At 42.8% G+C, this 18596-nt stretch overlaps 2 protein-coding genes across 14 annotated transcripts in view; one reads left to right on the forward strand and one right to left on the reverse strand.

The window, feature by feature from the left end:
• sept12 (septin 12) overlaps window positions 1-7037 on the forward strand; it is a 226079-nt gene extending 219042 nt beyond the window's left edge. For all 10 annotated transcript variants that reach the window (XM_039776523.1, XM_039776524.1, XM_039776527.1 and 7 more), the window contains 5 exons: window positions 1662-1779; window positions 1982-2077; window positions 2722-2818; window positions 4175-4226; window positions 5490-7037. In XM_039776523.1, coding sequence (XP_039632457.1) covers window positions 1662-1779; window positions 1982-2077; window positions 2722-2818; window positions 4175-4226; window positions 5490-5643 — 517 coding nt within the window. In that variant the 3' untranslated portion in view covers window positions 5644-7037. The remainder of the gene's footprint in view (window positions 1-1661; window positions 1780-1981; window positions 2078-2721; window positions 2819-4174; window positions 4227-5489) is intronic.
• Window positions 7038-13470: 6433 nt separating this feature from the next.
• Window positions 13471-18596, reverse strand: part of fbxl16 (F-box and leucine-rich repeat protein 16) — a 95264-nt gene continuing 90138 nt past the window's right edge. For all 4 annotated transcript variants that reach the window (XM_039776534.1, XM_039776537.1, XM_039776535.1 and 1 more), the window contains exon 6: window positions 13471-14841. In XM_039776534.1, the coding sequence (XP_039632468.1) occupies window positions 14693-14841 (149 nt within the window). In that variant the 3' untranslated portion in view covers window positions 13471-14692. The remainder of the gene's footprint in view (window positions 14842-18596) is intronic.

Genomic DNA, 18596 nt, shown 5'->3' on the forward strand with positions numbered 1-18596 from the left:
TTACTAGTTTGTTTTTCTTAACCTTTGTTATTCAATAAATGGAAGCTCAGGGGGTTAGTTTCTTATTATACCTCAGTAAATCACATTGATAAAGGTGTGCTTTGCTGTTGTTTGTGCATTACATTACAAATGGTTTCTCCTAAGGCAACCACCAAAAGGAGATATAATGATATTCCTTCCTACATTTGACTGGTTTTGTGCAAAATGTTTGCCCTATGTAGAAAAACACAATTTTGCATATTATGACTACTTCACAATCTCATGTTTTTTCCCCAATGTGACCAAGTTAATTGTGGATAGGGTGATCCTTTGATACTTTTGAGTTTAAAATAATACAGACCGGGTCCCCCTTTTATGCCTGATGAAGTAATTATAGTTTCAACATTTATGACATTTGAGCTCAACTTCATTACTCTGTTTAATGCGTACCAAAGGTGTTATGTGGGTTCCATATAGGCTAGGGGTGCATGGAATATATACCTTCAAATATGGCCTGTCAGTACAAGTGGATAATAAACCACTGTGTTTGTACAGCCTAGCAGCACCTAGCATACCTAGCATATGCCATATCCAAGTGCATGCTTTTCACATTGCCTTATGTATTGCTTGCTTTTTATGGGTTACTTGTATGTGGGCTGTGCCAGTCCTCTTTAGATTGTATTAGAATAGTTTACAATAGAAGCATGGCCATATAAATAGTTCCTGGGTATACCATATCCTGGTAATTGGGTTTTTTTTTTTCCATCATCAATTTATTGTCCAATCTGCTTAATCTAGTGTTTGGAATTGTTCTAGCCAGATCCACTCCTGTTAAGATGAGGTACAAAGCAGGAACCAAACCTTACAGTCATGCACTCATATGGGACCAATTTAGAGTTACATATCAACCTGTTTCACCTCTCTGGGAAGTGGGAGGACCTGTCATCCCCACAAGGCATTTTTCTTAAGACAAAAAGATCTATGTATTAACAAGATTTGTTTTTTGTATGCCTGTGCATATTCCTGGAAACCTCAAATGAGAAGAACTTATGCATGTGGCTTGATACGGGTACTGTAAACCCACTCAGCATCAAAAAAGCATCTGTATTTTTTTAATGAATTGATGAAGCTACAGGGACTGGAAAAGATAGCTTAACAGAAACAAGTTATCATGTATAATACAGTTTCAGTTTTTAGTAGCATGTAAATTCCTTCTGCCTAAAGTTTTTCAGATGATGCAGTCTCCGGCGTGTGACAGTTTAGGGTGTTCAACATTTTGACTCGCTGCAAACAAATTTAGTGAAAGAAAAGTAAAAGAAGCAATGCAACATTCCAATCTCCTGGCATTGTCAGGATGTTAAAATTCTGTTCATTCCTGTTAGACTTAAGATTGGAAAAAGAATGTAGGGAAGCTTACTGTCTGAAGCAATTTGTTTTACGGTAAGATGACAGATTTAGTAGAATTGCTTTTGGCCTTCACCCTGTCTTACCCAAAAGCTGTCATATTTCAATCAAGCTGTAAGAAACAAGGGAAAGCATAGTGCTGGAGGCTTTGCACGTGTGAAACTGCAGAACATTACAGTTGGGAGCTTCATCATGTGCACATTTTTTTTTTATGTTTTACATGTGTATAGGAAGAAAGGGGCCAAGGATGATTGGATTAACTGAATCTGTTTTGCTAGGTTGCGCCCCCTGGATGTGGAATTCATGAAAAGATTGGGGAAGATTGTAAGCATTGTCCCAGTGATAGCTAAAGCTGACACATTGACCTTGGAGGAGAGGCAGGAGTTCAAATATCGGGTAAATATTTTGAAAAGTAATATGCCCTTTTGCTCAGCTTTTTTTGGAACTTGGTGAAAATATAGCCCAAAAAATACAAAAAGTGTGTAAAAAAGCAACTTTTAAAAATGTATTTGGCAAAACTTATTTGTGAATGGTGTATTGACATGTTACCGAAGGCCATATCTGTTTTTTATTAAAGACCCTTGTTTTCTTCCCTCAGATTCGGCAAGATCTGCAGGCTCATGGTATTAGAGTATACCCTCATAAAGAGTTTGATGAAGATGCAGAAGACAGAATATTGAATGACAAAATCAGGGTATTACTCTACAATTGAATATGTGCTATTCTGTGTACATGATTAATTTACCAATATTAATATAGTTTTAGTTCCCAAAATATCTTCCATTATACGTCATCTGCTTCAGACTGTAATCTGTTCAATACTTATGTTTACTAACATAACTGTATAATGAAAATGTTCTCCTGAACCTACTATGTGTTTCATAGACTGGAAACAAATCAAACTGTTTGTGTCTGGTCACAGCACCCTTGCAGAATTTTAATTTAGTTGAATTGACAGATTAGTAATGTATATTTGAGTGAACTATAAAATATGGTAAAAGAAAAATTTGAAAACTGTTACATTTTTCATCAATTAACCGTATAATCTGTGCACAGTATATGTATGCAGTAGGTGCACATCTAGCTGCAAGTTTACATTTTAAGAATTTCTCTTGATAATGATGGCTGTCATTATTGCATCAGGTAATCTTGCTGTACATCCTCAGCCAGAGCAACTGAAAATCAAGCTTGCATCTAAACTTTAATATGATGCACATGCACAGATCCTTGGTGTATACCCCCCATATTTATTCACCCTACACATAAATGGCATTGTGAACAACTTGAGGTATTGTTCGTAGGTTTTTGCTGTTGGAGTGACTTATTTTTCCCCCACAGGAAAAGATTCCATTTGCAGTGGTAGGAACAGACAGAGAGCACCAAGTGAACGGAAATAAAGTTCTTGGCAGAAAAACAAAGTGGGGTATAATTGAAGGTGAGTGCTAAAGAAAACATTGATATTTAACTGCAATGCAACATTCCAGATTATTTTTCATTATCTATAGGGCAATAAGTTTGTTGTAGCTTTGCCGAAAGCCAAACATATTGTATTCAAACTCTGATATATACCCTTTACAACTTAATAACTAAACAGCAGAATATATAGATATCGCAAAAAGAGAGTAATAAAATCACTTAGTAGAACTTCTGACTTGAAATATTTCATTATTATTTAGCAGAGTGTCTGTTACCTTAGTATCAGTATAAAGATGTCATTACTGATTCGCTAAAGAAAGTAAGTAAATACTTATTTATGCATGTGTAAATGAACTATATACTGTAGTGGCCGTCTAATGCCAATTGTGCCAGAGAAATGTCTTTACATCTTATGTGCTCAAGTCATTACTGTCGTAACTTATGGATTGGTTTCAGTTTGTTTAATTGAATTCACTTTTCTTAAAAGATGTCCAGGGATGGTGCAGTGGTTGATGCTGCTGTCCTGTAGATTCATTGTCCCCAGTTCAAGTCTTGAATCTGACTATTGTATTTGTGGGGTTTCCTCCCACATTGCAAAATATGTACATTTTTTGAATAATTACCATTTCAAAACTGGCCCTGTTTGAGTTGACCTTGTCCAGGACCGTTTCCTGCCTTTTACCTAGTGCTGCTATGATAGGCTTCAGCCCCTTGCTAAAAACTGGATTAAGTGCACCACAAACTATAAATGCTTATAATTTAGTACGTAAGACCAAACTAAACACAAAATTAAAAAATGTTTCTGAATGCCACTGACACACTTATTTGATGGCTTATGCCATTTTCTCCTCTATCCATGCACGGAAAATACATTTATTTTCTGAATGCCTCTGAACTTGTAAATTGCCTGGATAAATCTAGCTTAAGATAACTTTGATAAACCCTCTTAACTTAGTTCTTGCATATTAAATATTCTGGAAATTGGTGACATCCCTCACACAGATAATCTCAGTTTGGGTCATGGAACCCATGTACCTGTTAATTAATGAAACTTATTTTTAATTTAGTAATTTGGAAATTTAAGAAACATGAAAAAAGTAACATGTTGGGATGAACGAGTTACAGCTGTATATACAGTATTCTCTTAAAAGGCAATCACTTGTGAACAGTGAATGGCTATTCAACACTGCCATCTAGAGTTTTGTAATGTCACTACAGTATTATGTTTCTATGAAGGAACACCAGTGAGAAGAATGGTTAGAACTTACTGAGGCTACCAAAGCTACAATATAATCCCTTTGTCATTTTTATTAATAGAATCCCTTATATACTTTATTCTAAATCATTAAACTGAGCTATTCTTATCCCTTTCCAGTTGAGAATGTGGCCCATTGTGAATTTGCCAACCTACGGGATTTACTGATAAGGTAAGGGCTTGTTTGGCTTCATAATATTACTGAGAGTTACATTTTTTTTTTATTGAGATAAAAAACCATATTGTCAAAAAGCACAGTCGACCAAGACTTTAGTGATGTAGTTTAAGTCATGAAAGCTAATTGTTATGTACAACCCCAATTCCAATGAAGTTGGGACGTTGTGTAAAACGTAAATAAAAACAGAATACAATGATTTGCAAATCCTTTTCAACCTCTATTCAATTGAATACACTACGAAGACAAGATATCGAATATTCAAACTGATAAACTTTATTATTGTTTTGTAAATCTTCACTCATTTTGAATTTGATGCATGCAACACGTTCCAAAAAAGCTGGGACGGGGCAGCAAAAGACTGGGAAAGTTGAGGAATGTTCAAAAAACACCTGTTTTTGGTGAACAGGTTAATTGGAAACTGGTGTTTGTCATGATTGGGTATAAAAGGAGCATCTCTAAAAGGCTCAGTCGTTCACAAGCAAGGATGGGGCGAGTGGTGACTTTGTGAACAACTGTGTGGGCAAATAGTCCAGCAGTTTAAGAACGACGTTTCTCAACGTACAATTGCAAGGAATCTAGGGATTTCATCAACTACTGTCCATAATATCATCAAAAGACTCTTCATTAGAATCTAATTCTTACTCTTAATGAAATGTTTCATTTAATTCTGTGGGATCTTTCTGATTTTATTATGCTATACTAGATATTTCCATGTTTTTTTTTTCTCTGATAGAGAGTGTACTATCAAAATGTTTTTTTCTCGTGAAATATTTCATTGAAATGCATGATGGACACTTAGGCACAAGTGTGATCGAGTTACTGTATCTAGTCATCTGTTGCCAGCAGAAATCGGTTAATAATTGGCTGAAATGGAAAACTGCAAACACTGCAGTGCTCTGGAGCCTGAGTTTGGCATCCTGGTGTATCCGCATGTAGCAACGTTTACAGTAATTTACAACCATGAAAGAAAAGGAGGAAAAAAATAGTCCTGGAGTTTTAAGCCCCCAAAAAAGTGACTTTAGGTTGTTTACTAAAAGAGAAAATATTGCATCAAATTTTTGAGGTTAAACTTTGGACATTTAAAGTATTAGAAAATTGTCTGATGTTACACCACTGCTTCTTACCTTGCTGTGAATTTTCAGTGGGTCATCATTCGAGATTCAACAACGAATACTAAACAGCACTTGGCATTAGCATGAATGACTTGGCATTATGGTCGCCAGATATCCTAACCCTCTGTCGTCTCTTTCTCACTAGGTCTCACCTACAGGATTTAAAAGATGTCACACACAACATTCATTATGAGTGTTACAGGGTGAGGAGGTTAAACGAAAGCAATATGAACCTGCAAAGTGGACTTTCATCTGTGAATGGCGTGATGGATAAAAATGATAGTCAAAGCAACCTGTAAAAGAGAAGAAAAGCCAACCAGATAACAATTCTGCCTTCGAAAAGCTTACCCCACTCCCCAACCATATAGTCTGTTCTACATCTCAGCTGGGCTTTATAACACGAAAATATACGAAATACAAAGACATGTTAAGCAAAAGGAACCCTCTGAGGAATTGTCCGCAGTCGTTACTTGTTCCTTTTTTCCTTTGCGTGAACTGAAGTGTTTTCATCGAGCCCTTTTGGATTTCTAGAGTGGTGTTTTGCCAGCTAAACTGAAAGGGATTCTCTTTTTTTTTTTTTTTTTAAACTAAATTGAATTTTTCTTTTGGGCCCAATTTGGAGGCTTATATGGATGGGGGATGGTGAAGTTAAAAAAAATGGGGAGGGGGCTTGCTTCTGCATGGCTGAGCATCAGCTTGTAAAGGTTCACAGTGGACTCCTTGCTAAACACAGTTGTCAAGTAAGGCCCTGCCAGCCTTTCTCCTTTGTGTTGTGTATATATGTGGCGTAAAGACAGCTCTTCCAAAACCACGCTCTGCCCACTTTGTGTTTGTAAATCCACAGCTACTAAAAGCCATGACAGAATTAGGGAGACCTCACCACTGATCGAGTAGAATAGCTGCAAATGAGCAACTTTCTAAAAGGTGGGACAATGCAGGATTGTAGGAGGCTTTCTGCCAGGGTGCAGTAGGTGCCAGCTGTGAATGAGGCTGCCCGAGGGGCTGGAAGGGGGAAGGCCCCTCTGACTGAACAATGCTCAGGGCTGACTCTTCTCCAGGGACTGAAACAGTATTTTAGAAATGTGCCATAGCAATAAGGATGTAACAAAGCAATAATTTTAGATACTACCCATTTGCCAAATGCCCCGGTCTGTGGGAACATTAAAACACACATTGATTTTTTTATTTTTATTTTTTGTCTGCTAGTTTTTCAAAGTATCGCTAATTGTTAACTGAACGTATCAGTTGTCAGTTGTTGTTGTTGCTCTCAGTACCTTCTTGTCGCCGTATTCCCATTCGATTGCAGAGCACATATGGAGGCACTGATGCCAGTGACTCGAAGGGTGCGAGAGACTCCAGGGCCACTGGGACGCGTGTGAGGACTGTAATGTGAGTTGCCTCTGGCCCGGCCTGCATGTGTGCACGTCACTCCTTTGCCCCATTGTTAGCTCATTTAGTGTTCATCCACATCACTTTGTATCTTTGCTTTAAAAGTTCTGAAGCTGACTGGATGGCCGTGGATTTCAGGAGAGCCCAAGGTCTTTATTATTATTATTGTACAGAATGTCTTCTTCTCTTTGTTTCTTTTGTACTGAACTAACAGCTTAAATGTGACTATTTCTTATTTGTTTGTGTTTTATAATATTCATATGAAATGGAAAGTGTGATTAAAAGTACCATTCTATACATTGTTTATTAGTTTAACTTCTTTGGCACATATTAGAAAAATCTCAGCAATGCGGGTTACCAAGCGTCGGAGTTCACATGGAAGGTAAAGAATGCGAAAAGTGCGTGTCCGTCCATCCAGAAAGAACAAAACTTTTATTTACTTTATTCACCTTTTCTGCACTTTGCTGCGTTTGCAAACACAACTTACAGAGCTGCGCCTGTTTCTATACGGCTGACCGCATTGTTCTTAATGCACTTCCTGAATGTTGGAAGGCGTTTAATTGTAAATTCTGGTTTCATTTCTTCTGATGGCTTACAGAATCAAATGCACCCTTTGTCTCAAGCAGTAGGACTTGTTTAGGTTCTCAGTGTTCAGCCCTCAGTGCCCCTCATGGCCACAGGTTTTTGTCCCAACTCACTTCTCCTCTTAAACCAAAGTAAGCAAGCCATTATTTCCCAGTTTTCGTCAACCGTCTGGAAATTACAAACTGGTTATGCTACATTTTTACTGAAAGAAACAGACCTTTATATGTGTCAGAATTCATTCTTTTTACTTAATTTTTTTTTTTTTTTTAATGTTCTGGTCATTTAGAATTTATTAATAAGCACACAAGTGGGTAACACTGAATTGGGCGCTCCTTTCAGAGCCATTTGTGCTGCCGGCTGCTCTGCTCAACAGCAGTTGTCAGTTTTCAGAAACAATTAAGAAAGCAAACACCACCATAACAGTGAATTAAAACAAACCAAAAAAGATAAGCATTTAAAGATCCAAGAAAACATACAAATATGTCTCAAGTTCCTGTAAGTGTCAATCTGACACTACGCCACCATTCTAAACGCAAAATAAAAGGAAAAAAGGAGAAGAAAGGGGTCATCTGATTAAACAATGAGATCCATTAAAGGTAACAACGACTCACTGACTGACTGCCACAGCACAAAGACTTCGGGTCTTTCATACTGATTACAAGATCAACTTCAGAATTATAAATGGTAGACATACCTCCTCGGTTGTTAGGGTCCTCCAATCCTCCCACCCTTTTAACTAAAAGAATCGCATCCCGTTTCAATGTCTTCCTGTCATGGAATATTTTCTCTGTCTGCTGGAATAGTGACCTGCGTATGGACTTTTGGCAAATCAATATATGCTTCATCATGGAGTCCACAGACTTGCAAACCTGCTTCACAATTTCTTCTTGGTGTGAGCCATTTTTGACGTTCTTGTAATATTGCTGAATACTCTTTAGACCATCTTTACGGCCACGTATTGAATTTGCTTCCGACATCTGCAACCACAGGAGACCCTGAGGACTGACCCTGAGAACCAGTGGTACACCAGCGGCTAATCATCACCAGTATTAACAGGGCGTCAGAGAGCAGCGGTGAACATCCCTGGCCAGTCCCAATCTGCCACTAACAGTTTAGGCCATCATATGCTGTTCGGAGTAAAGGTTGGGCTAGTGGAGTAATAAAGCACAAATACACAATTTTGACTGGAATGGTGAAGACCCTTCATAATGAGATTAATAGAATACCCTGAAAAAAAGGAACTATCACTAAAATTACTGTAAAATCTAATGTGAAAGAGCACTGGACCCTGCTGGCATCATTGTTGCATCCTGATTGAACATGCCATGGGCACGGACTGTTGTGTCGATACCACCTGAGCACAGCTTAGTCTTCGGACAAGAAACTGGACAGGCATTGCTTTTAAATGCGGTGCTTTTTGTTAAAAGGGTGGGAAGATTGGAGGACCCTTCAAATCTGCTTGTCCTCACACCACAGCATTAGAGTTGTGCCCAGATGGCTAACTGAATGGACTGATGGGCAGAGAAAAGGATGCTGGGCCACAAATACTACAAAGAACAGGACAACACATCTCAAAGTGGTACCAGGTGAGGCTTGTAAATCTCAGTTTCATTCTACTGAGGTACGTGATGCCCTTTTGAGCTGCCCAGTGCTGCCAGGACAGGCTCTGGGGGTCCAGCAAGTTTGAAAGGCTTGAAGTGCCATTGACGACAGGTGGGCATTATTTAGTCGGATTTGTGATAACTCAGAACTACACTGCAGTGCCCGGTAGCTGCACATTCCTGTGCCCAGTCAAACAAGTGAGTAAATGAAAAACAAAACTCTTAAATATCTTCAGGTGGGGGACGTGTCATGTTTTGTAATAATAAATCCATTTTTAAGATGGCCACTTGCACAAGGCCCAGCTGCTGATTGTACAGGTAATGTGAACCTCCTCATCTCGGACAGTAAAGTGGCACATTGCTACATGGGGCCACCATTCAGACTAGAAACGGTCTGTGCCAGTGTATGGGAGAACTGGGTGATGTGGGCATGTTCTGGGCATTGACAGTGCTGCTGGCAGCCACAGTGCGGCAGATCTTACAGTTGGGCTGTCACACAAAATGAGCAACTTGTTTTCTTCAAATTAGTAACCCAACTGTGTGGCACAAACCAAAAAATCCAAAGTAAAAGTGAAAAGTACCAACACTTGAGGGAAGACATTTAGCGTTAACGGTCATTCTTCTTTGGCGTGCACTATCTGTAATGTCACCTGCAGTAGTCATTGTCACATTCTCTGTACACACACGCGTTTCTGCTTTTCTCCAGCATCTCAAAAGATGGGCAGCGTTTGTTGTTTGTGTGGCTGTGTGTGTGTGTGTGTGTGTGTGTGAACTGCTCTCTCGTCCACAGCCGAATCCTGCTGTTTGGGGCTCAGACAGAAAACGGATGATAAAACCTGAGTGATATTTTAAGGAGACCACGGCGCTCTGGTTTGAAGGCCATACCCAGATTTCTTGTTTTTACACTGCATGGTATCCTTCTTGCTAAATGATGAAATGTCCAAAAATTAGAGAAAGTGCCAAAAATGCCTCACTGCTTGACCTTACTTATGGGGTCTTTATTATCACACATACAGCGTGCCACATATGCTGGGCACCATGATCAATGAGTCGAGATGTCTCATCTCAAAATGTCAGGCTGCTTTATCCTCTGCAGGGCAGCTGCAGCCCATTCCACCAAGCATTGATTGTAAGGCAGGAACAACCTCTGGCCAGGACAGCAGCCCACCACAGAGTGAACGAACACACACACACACACAAGCGACTTAGCATCACCAGTCCACCTAACCTGCATGTCTTTGGACTGTGGGAGGAGAGTCGCACCACACAGACACGGCGAGAACATGCAGCCGCGCCTCGCTCGAGAGACACCAACTGCTCCATGCTTGTTTTTGGATTCAAGCTGGGCAATGGCGGCGTCAGTTACCCACCTCATCCCAGTTTTGTATGTGTGTGAAAACATGACATCTGAGAGCTGTGACGCCATCTCACTCCTGGGTTTAAGTTGTATGAAGGAGTCCAATAAAAACAGCAGACGACGTGGGCGACTCCATTGTTACCCGAATTTGTTGGTAGCTGGCACAGACGGGGGCTTGTCCGAGGTCATACCGTTACGTTTTCAAATTGATTTGCTCGATGCTGCAGTCGCATGCCCGTGCTCCACTCCCTTCAGCTCCAGTGGTCCCATGTGCACCTGGCAGCCAAAAGCAAAGGGGTCTGTTGCACCAGGCAAATGCCGAGCGTGGGCATCGAGAGCATTAAACTGGGCTCAGCTTAAAGCGGACAGAACTGGAAATGCAACACGGGAAGTGATCACATGCCATGTTCAGAGCTGATCTTCAAGACCACTAGTGGGCTGTTAACATGTGCCAGGTGGTCTACAGGCTGACCTCGTCATCAGAACCCTGAGAGCCCCGACAGAAGCCTCTTTTACTTCCATGCCACTCTTTCCCCCTCCAATTCTGCATGGCTTTAGCGGTTGCTTGTTCTCTTATCACACGTTTCTTCAGACTCGCTGTTCCCCTTCGCTGTGTGGAATCCACCTTAAGAGCCGACCACCCGTCAACAGCAATCCCATAATTCCAAGTGGATGCTTGTGCGTGATCCTTCCGACGCCATCTTCGGTGCCCTAGTGTGGACCATCTGGCACTCTGAATGGTAGACTTATAATGCAGACCCTCCTTAGGGTCAAATAGGAACAGCGTGTCCCACCCAAATGTGAGGAAAGACACCAGAGGAGCCTTGGTGACCTGTGGGTAAAACTAACACAAAGGAGCCAGCATGGCAGATCATAGAGCAGTGGTCCTGGGGCAGTAGGACGAGTCTGCCATGGTGCAGTTTATGTGGATGTGCTGGGGTCTTTTGTTGGCCAGGACATGGGTGGGGAGACCCACTAGGAAAAGCTGAAAAAAAGAGGCATTTGTGAGGCCAGCAGGGGGCATCAGAGTCAGACGAGACATAAACCTGAGGTCCTGACTTTAGGTGATCATGAAAGATTCTGGGGCACCCCTCGTAATGAGTAGGGGGTATCCCGATGTCCCAGCTAAACTGCCCACCACGGCCTCTTATACTCGCCATCTCTCTCACTTCACTTCACCACCTAACGAGCTTGTGTGTGGCACAAAAAATGGCTGTTGTCACCTCATCCAGGTGGGTGCTACACATTACAGGGGGTGGCTGAAATGGTTCCCCCCTCGGTGAAGTGCTTTGAGTAGAGAGAAAGGCGCCATACAAGCGTGTAGAATGATCATTTAGCGAGTGGCATCGTCTACTCCTGCATTTTGTCCTGATGGCGGGTGAGGGCACAGCGGTTTGTTACTGCTGGATTGGTGGCCATGCAGCTCCGTGAAGAGGGTCGCTGGCCATCTGTGTTGTGCTTACCCCCATTTTTTTTGAAACCCAACCTCCCTGGAAAGGGGGGTCTATTTTCTCAAATGCCCATCCCAAGAGACAGTCCTGGTGTGATGTTTGGGTCATACAAGAAATCAACTGATGGTAGTAGTGGTGGTGGCAACGGTGCAAAATACTTCCCAGCTCAGAGGTTCCCATCCCAGGTCCGATCTGCCTGCGTGGAGTCTGCGTGGTCTCCCTGTCTCTGAAGCCCCCCACAGTCCAAAGACATGCAGGTGAGGTGAGTTAGTGACCCTAAATTGGCATGTATGTGTTTGCCCTGTGGCTGACTGGCACCCTCTGCAGGGTCTGTCCCTGCCTTACGCCCTATGGGCCCCAGCAGACCACCCCCCAATGACCCTGTTCACGACGAGGCGGGTTACCAAATGACTGACAAATGACTAAGTGGTGATTCGACGGACTACCTTCAGAGCTGAGATTCGTCTCCTTCAAAGACCCCAAATGCCTGTAAGAGCACACCCTCAAATTCACATATAATATTTAAAACAACGGAATTCAGGCCAACCCCTGCACTGAGGCTACGTTTTCAGAAGTAGGCGACTCAGGAGGGCGTTTTTAAAAAGTCTCCATATTCGAGGGTACTGCCCCCCATTTTTAAAATGAAGACGCAGCCGCCGTCACCCCATGTTTAGCACCAAGATGGACGCCGCAAATGTTTTTTGAGGGGAGAAATAAAGAAGAGAACTGAAGGTGACGTGAAGACGGTGAAGAAGGTGACTCCTATGCTTGGTCGTGACTGGCCGAGAAGCTCGTGTTCACAAAGGTCCACGTCGGCAGCAGAAGATCCAAAGCTTTACAAGTCACATTTGCTGAGGCACGCAGCATGGCGAGAGTCCCCAGTCCGGCTCGTTAGAAATCTACTGCACCATTGGCTCATTTTCTTTTCTTTTTAAACCCCGCCCCCCCCACACATCACAAGTTCTGTGAAGCCATTTCGGGCGACTGAGATCGGCTCATGGCAGCAAACAACAGAAGATGGCCTCCACAGACGGGCCACAACTGTGCACTTGGCGTAACACACTAGTAAATATCGGGCATCCCCCCAACACACTGGTAAATATTGGGCCCGACTAAACACACCAGAATATCAGGCCCCCCCTAACACACTGATAAATATCGGGGTCCCCCAATACACTGGTAAATCTTGGGGCCCCCAACACACTAGGAAATATTGGGACCCCCCAATACATCAGTAAATATCGGGCCCCCACTCAACACACTGGTAAATATTGCCCCTCCAATACACCAGTAAATACTGGACCCTCAATACACCAGTAAATATCAGGCCCCCCAACACACCAGTAAATACTGGACCCCAATACACTGGTATTCTCCAAGTCCTAAACTCTTAACAGTATCAACAGAATGCTGTGACCTGAGCGGACTCAAACCCAATAAATAAATAAATAACAGCATGAATTGCTTGAGCAGTGCAGCGACTAAGGTAGCCCACCCAGCGTAAGCAGAAATGGCCCCGTGAAGTGTTAATTCATTGTGACCTCTTTGGACAAAAGTCACACAATTACCTGCCACCAGGGCGCGCTCTTCACTCGGTTTAGAGCTCCATTGACAGGTCAGGTAGACTTGGAGGTGTGTGTGTGTGTTTGTTTGTTTGTGTGTGTTCTTGTTTGTTTGTTTGTTTGTTTGTTTGTGTGTGTGTGTGTTTGTTATAAAAGAGCCACTGCACAAGGACCCAGGACATTTTCAGCACAGTGTTTTTTTTTTATCAGTCATGAAAGTGAAGTACAGCAACTGGTGTTGTGACAAGTCCAGACCCACAATAACACAACCTGGCTAAGCTCAAAGAAACGGAGAGGAATAGAAAACAAAAAAGGCCGAGTCAACGAGGTCAGAGTCTTTTCCACTCCCCCCTAAAAAAAAAAAAAAAAAAGTGAGAGGGTCTCTTAACTGAACCCACCATGCCGGATAAAATCTCTACTGAAAAGGCTCCCACGATGGGGGTCAGTAGGGGGGAGTTATCGTCTGAAGACACTACAGCTCAACGTCCTCCTTGGTCCAGTCCTAGTCTGACACTTCGGTTGAGATGATGAACCCACAGCCCACCAACATGCCCCCCCCAAAACACCAGAGGACGTCCACTCCTGCCGCACTTTCATGGATGTACACGCAGTTATTTTTTTTTTTTTCCTTTTTGGATTTTTCTTTTGAGAAGTTGGAAACGCTCCGACGCTCATCGCGAGACTTCAAATTTGAGAACAGAATAAAAAAAAAAAATAATGCAATTAAATAAATAAATAAATAATAGTAATAAAATTAAAAAAAAAAAAAAAAGCAATTCAGCGTGCAGCTCCCACCAAGTCAGTAGTCTTTTTTTTTTTTTTACCCTCCTGTGTTGTTTTCTTCTTCGTTTTTTAAGACAAGACACCAAAATCCAGTTTCAGGATGGTATGGGAGCTTCAAGTCACTGGATGGACAGATGGTGGATGGCATTTACAAAGTGCTGCTCCCACCACAGGGGCTGAGGCCTCGCTGAGCCTCGGCCCACCTTGACTCCTCTTCCCCGTCGAGACACTTTGTGGTACAATGGATGCAAGATGACTGGAGAAACCTGTACACGCACCCTTTGTCAAAACACAGAACGATGTCACATCAAAGCTGGAGTTCTGGAGTTCGATTATTATCCTTATCATCATCATTATTATTATTATTATTATTATTATTACACGTTTAGATTTTTGTAGATATCCCACTCTGTCACCGTCTCTCCATCCTAATTTTAAATGCAGGTGCTCTCTTTGTTTTCTCCGTCTGCTGCTCTCACTTTTACTTATTTTTCATTTTTTTTTTTTTTAATTATCCCCCATCTCTCCAAGTTCTGAATGAAGATGACTGTTCAGCCCTCGGGTTTAAAGAAGAGGAGAAAGGTTTGGCTGTTTGTGGCCAACTGCTCCACTTCCTCTCGTTACTCGATGACCATGCACATGGGAAGGTGCTGCGAAAAGTACTTGAAAAGTTCTGGGGTGGCCCCGGGGCAGTTGGTCAATTCGAGCTCTTCGAGGTCTTGCAGCTGAATGAGGCCCGACAGGCCTGTGGTGGTCAGCAGGGGACAACCTGGCGCAAAGACACAAAGGGGAGAAGGGTTACGCGTTTGGATTCCAGAACTTTACTATTCATTAGAACGAGTGGGACAATCTGGGAGGGGAACGGGCCCACGCAGCCCAACACAGCGGGTCGCTCCTGTGACGGTGCGGGTGGGCTCCACGCTCTCTCTTGAAGCCGGCACCGTCAAGACTGGCATGAGCTGAGCAGACGGGGGGACAAACCGTACCTAGTGAGGCGGATGGTCAAACAGTCTTCAGTGCTTTTATTAAAAAAACAAACAAACAAAATGGTGTTCAAAAAGAGCAGTGTTCAAAATGTCCCATAAATAAATAATCCATAAAAGCAGCAGAGGTTAAAATGCAAATAAATAAATGCATTAAAATGAGCACGAGCCCTGGTGCAGTCTATTAAAACAGGTGTCTCCTTGGCTTATCTCGGAGAGGGTCCTAAATGGCAGTTCAGCCACCCCTTGGCTCGGACCCCTGTAGCTGCCTCTGGCTCCCAAAAAGGCACCCCACCGAGCCTCTGACTCCCACTGCCAGGCTTGTGTACCCTCTGGTCCATGGCACCAGCCACAGAACGCTGACCAGCACCTTGGCTCCAAGGACACTCATCAGCCCCCCGAGTGCCATCCGCACGCTCCCGGCTGTCTGCCTACCCTTGGCTCCTGATCGCTCTCTCTCTGACTCCTGCCTTTTTTCTCTCTCTCTCTCTCCATCTTTTAGCCTCCTTTCATTTTCCTTTTCATTCTCTCCCTTGCTCTTCCCTTTTTAGAACAGGGACGTGGCACAGCTGTGGCAATCAGCAGCTCCAGGTGCCAACCAGGGTCACGGGGCGATCCTGCACCTGTGCACTAAGTCCGGAGTCGTCCGCCCCCACATCACGCACAGAAACCGCTCTCGCCACGCTCCCCCACACAAAGTTATTTATTTAATAGATGCCAATCAGCCGCGGACCTCACTTTACCGCACTTCCTCTCTTCTTATTCCTCTAAAATAACACCAAGTCAAGTTTTGAAAGTCCCTAAAGTCCTACTATCCACCACACTACCGAGGGATGTTCAAAAGGTTTATGCACTTTTATATTTTTGTTGGAAATGGTGAAGGCAGGAGGACGCTGGGAAAACTGCATCGCAAACGAAGGTGACCATGTAGAAAAGCGATGTCATTTGTTTTCGAAATTCTTAAGAAAAGCCAAGCAAAATGACCCCTTTTATTGGCTAACTAAAAAGATTACAATATGCAGGCTTTCGAGGCAACTCAGGCCCCTTCTTCAAGCAAGATGTAATCAACCCAAACCCTAACCCATTACATCTCACCTGAAGAAGGGGCCTGAGTTGCCTCGAAAGCCTGCATATTGTAATCTTTTTAGTTAGCCAATAAAAGGGGTCATTTTGCTTGGCTTTTCTCTACATTCACAATGGCTAACACGGTACAACAACCTAGTACTACGAAACTCTTAATAAATAAAGTGAGGAAACTTTTTGATCATCCCTCATTCCAAGTGTCGATGGTTCTGTGTGTAAACTGTGTAAATTCTAACCCCAGATGGCACTAACATCTTCTGTGCCCATGCCCACCTCTGGACTCAGTCACTCTGGACCAATTTCAATCTCGCAGAGCCAGCCACACAATGGAGACAACCATGAGGGAACTTTGCATAAAAGTGGGAGGGAATAATTAGACGGCTCACTGAGTGTCACATTTCTAAGCCAATCAAGCGCTTCATGGAGGTGGAGTTAAAAGTAGGGGCGGTGACTTTAAACTGCCAAGAACAGAAGGTGCTCTCGTTAACGTCATCCGTCAGACAGCAAGTTTAGGATTATGATGAACAATCTAGAGGCGAAAAGGCTCCTAAAAAGACCCCTCTTAAACATAAACGTGTGTCACGTGTGCAGGGAGCACATTGCACGTGTGACATCAAATCCTATTTTCAAAGACATCAATGGACGAGTGGTAAAAGCGAATGATACGTTGGGGCAGGTGCTGTGTGTGCTCTCTGTTGTCTACATTTACGACGACAGTGTCGGAGTCAATGCAAGGTTGAAAGAATTGCCAGCTCCAGTGGTGGAAATGCAAAATATACATCTGAAGCAAATGGTGTGTCACACTCCACTGAAATGAGGTGTAAAGGACAGCCGATAACAAAGAGTCACATGAGATGCAGATTTCAGCACTCAAAACACCCGAATCAGTAAATGTGGCCAATGACACTGGAACTACAGATCAGGCCGACCTTCTGACTGCACGTCTAAACGAATAACTACAGGAAGTTAACATCACAGTCTGACTGGAAATTCGAAACACGCCTCGCCAGAATGTAGCCGCAGCGTTTTAACACGATGTATATGCGGAGACCACAATTCTTATCTAAACTCGACTTGCTGCCGTTATGTCATAGAGTGATGTAAAAGGTTAAAATGACTTCTCAAATGCGTGGGGACAAGTAGCTATAGTGGTCTGCATGTGTCTGTTTTACAAAATAGAAATTAATCAACAAGTTTCAGTGAGCTCTGGAATTCATAACTGCAGTCCTACCTTTATATTTTCTCTCATTTTCAAGTCTTGTGTTCAATTTCATTTTTCTCTCCATCCTTCCATAGTTATTTTATGTATTCTTCTAACGCACGAGGGAGAAACAGAACAGTGCAACCCCAAACATTTAAAGGGCACGGACAGGAGGAGGAAACTGGGGGCGGGTTTTCAGGAAGGCACCCTGTGGGCGGAGCCTTTTCGGCATCAGATTTCACTGCTGTTCACGAGCATCTTTTTTAGTGAGAAGACACCCAAGATCTGTAATTGAGAATCATGTCTGGCCCTCAAGACTTGAACAATGCAGTTATACAGTATCTCTCCCGGGGGATTGCTGGACAGCAGCACGGTTGTTGGGAGTGCTACCTCTCAGCGTCAGGTGGCAGCCTGTGTGAGGTCTGCATAGTAGGGTGACTGGCAGCTTTAAATATGGCGCATGTATTGACAGGCATGTACATGAGAGCTTTCAATGCCTGCACCTTCATTCTTGTGTGTATGTAACTTGGTTTGTATGTTGTCTTACTGAGAAATAAACAAACAAATAGACAAACTGTAATGGGCTTGAACATTGTGCTCCCTGCTCTTGAATGCAATAATTCAGACGTGGCAGGCAGAGAACCTCAATGGTGCTTAGCAGATTCAGAAAATACAAGCAGACGCATAGATACTTAACAAGTGGCTCTGTGGTGAAATGAACCCATTTTGAGGTTTATATGAAGCGGAGGCACGTGTGTACGTAAACACTCTCCTTGAAAATGATCTGGCTGCAGAACGCAACACTGACAGCGAGGAGGCTGCTAATCCCCTGATACCAGGTAGTTCATCCCATGTATCCTCCTAAATGGGAGAAGAACCACAATTGCCACACACATTTTTACTGGGGAAAAAAAAAAAACGCATTCAGAATGGCTAGACGATCGACACATTTTTCCACTTTGTGTAAGTATGCAGATATTTTTAAAATATCCAAACGATATCCAAAGGCAAAAATACCTTGAAATGTGCACCTTATAAAGAATGGCACTGCCGTTTAATGTAATTCCACAAATATGAGGGAGCAATAAGGCTCAGGCACCGTCTTCGGCTAACCGGGATAATAAAAAGGCACAGAAAAGAGGAGCCAGGATGGCTATTGGCTGTCAACTAATATACTGAGGATCATATGGATTAGTAGAGAAATGCATCCCCTAATTAAACATTTCTCAGTCTATCATATTGCAACCCCCCAAAACA

Source organism: Polypterus senegalus, chromosome 13, assembly GCF_016835505.1.
Source record: "Polypterus senegalus isolate Bchr_013 chromosome 13, ASM1683550v1, whole genome shotgun sequence".
NCBI lineage: Eukaryota > Metazoa > Chordata > Cladistia > Polypteriformes > Polypteridae > Polypterus > Polypterus senegalus.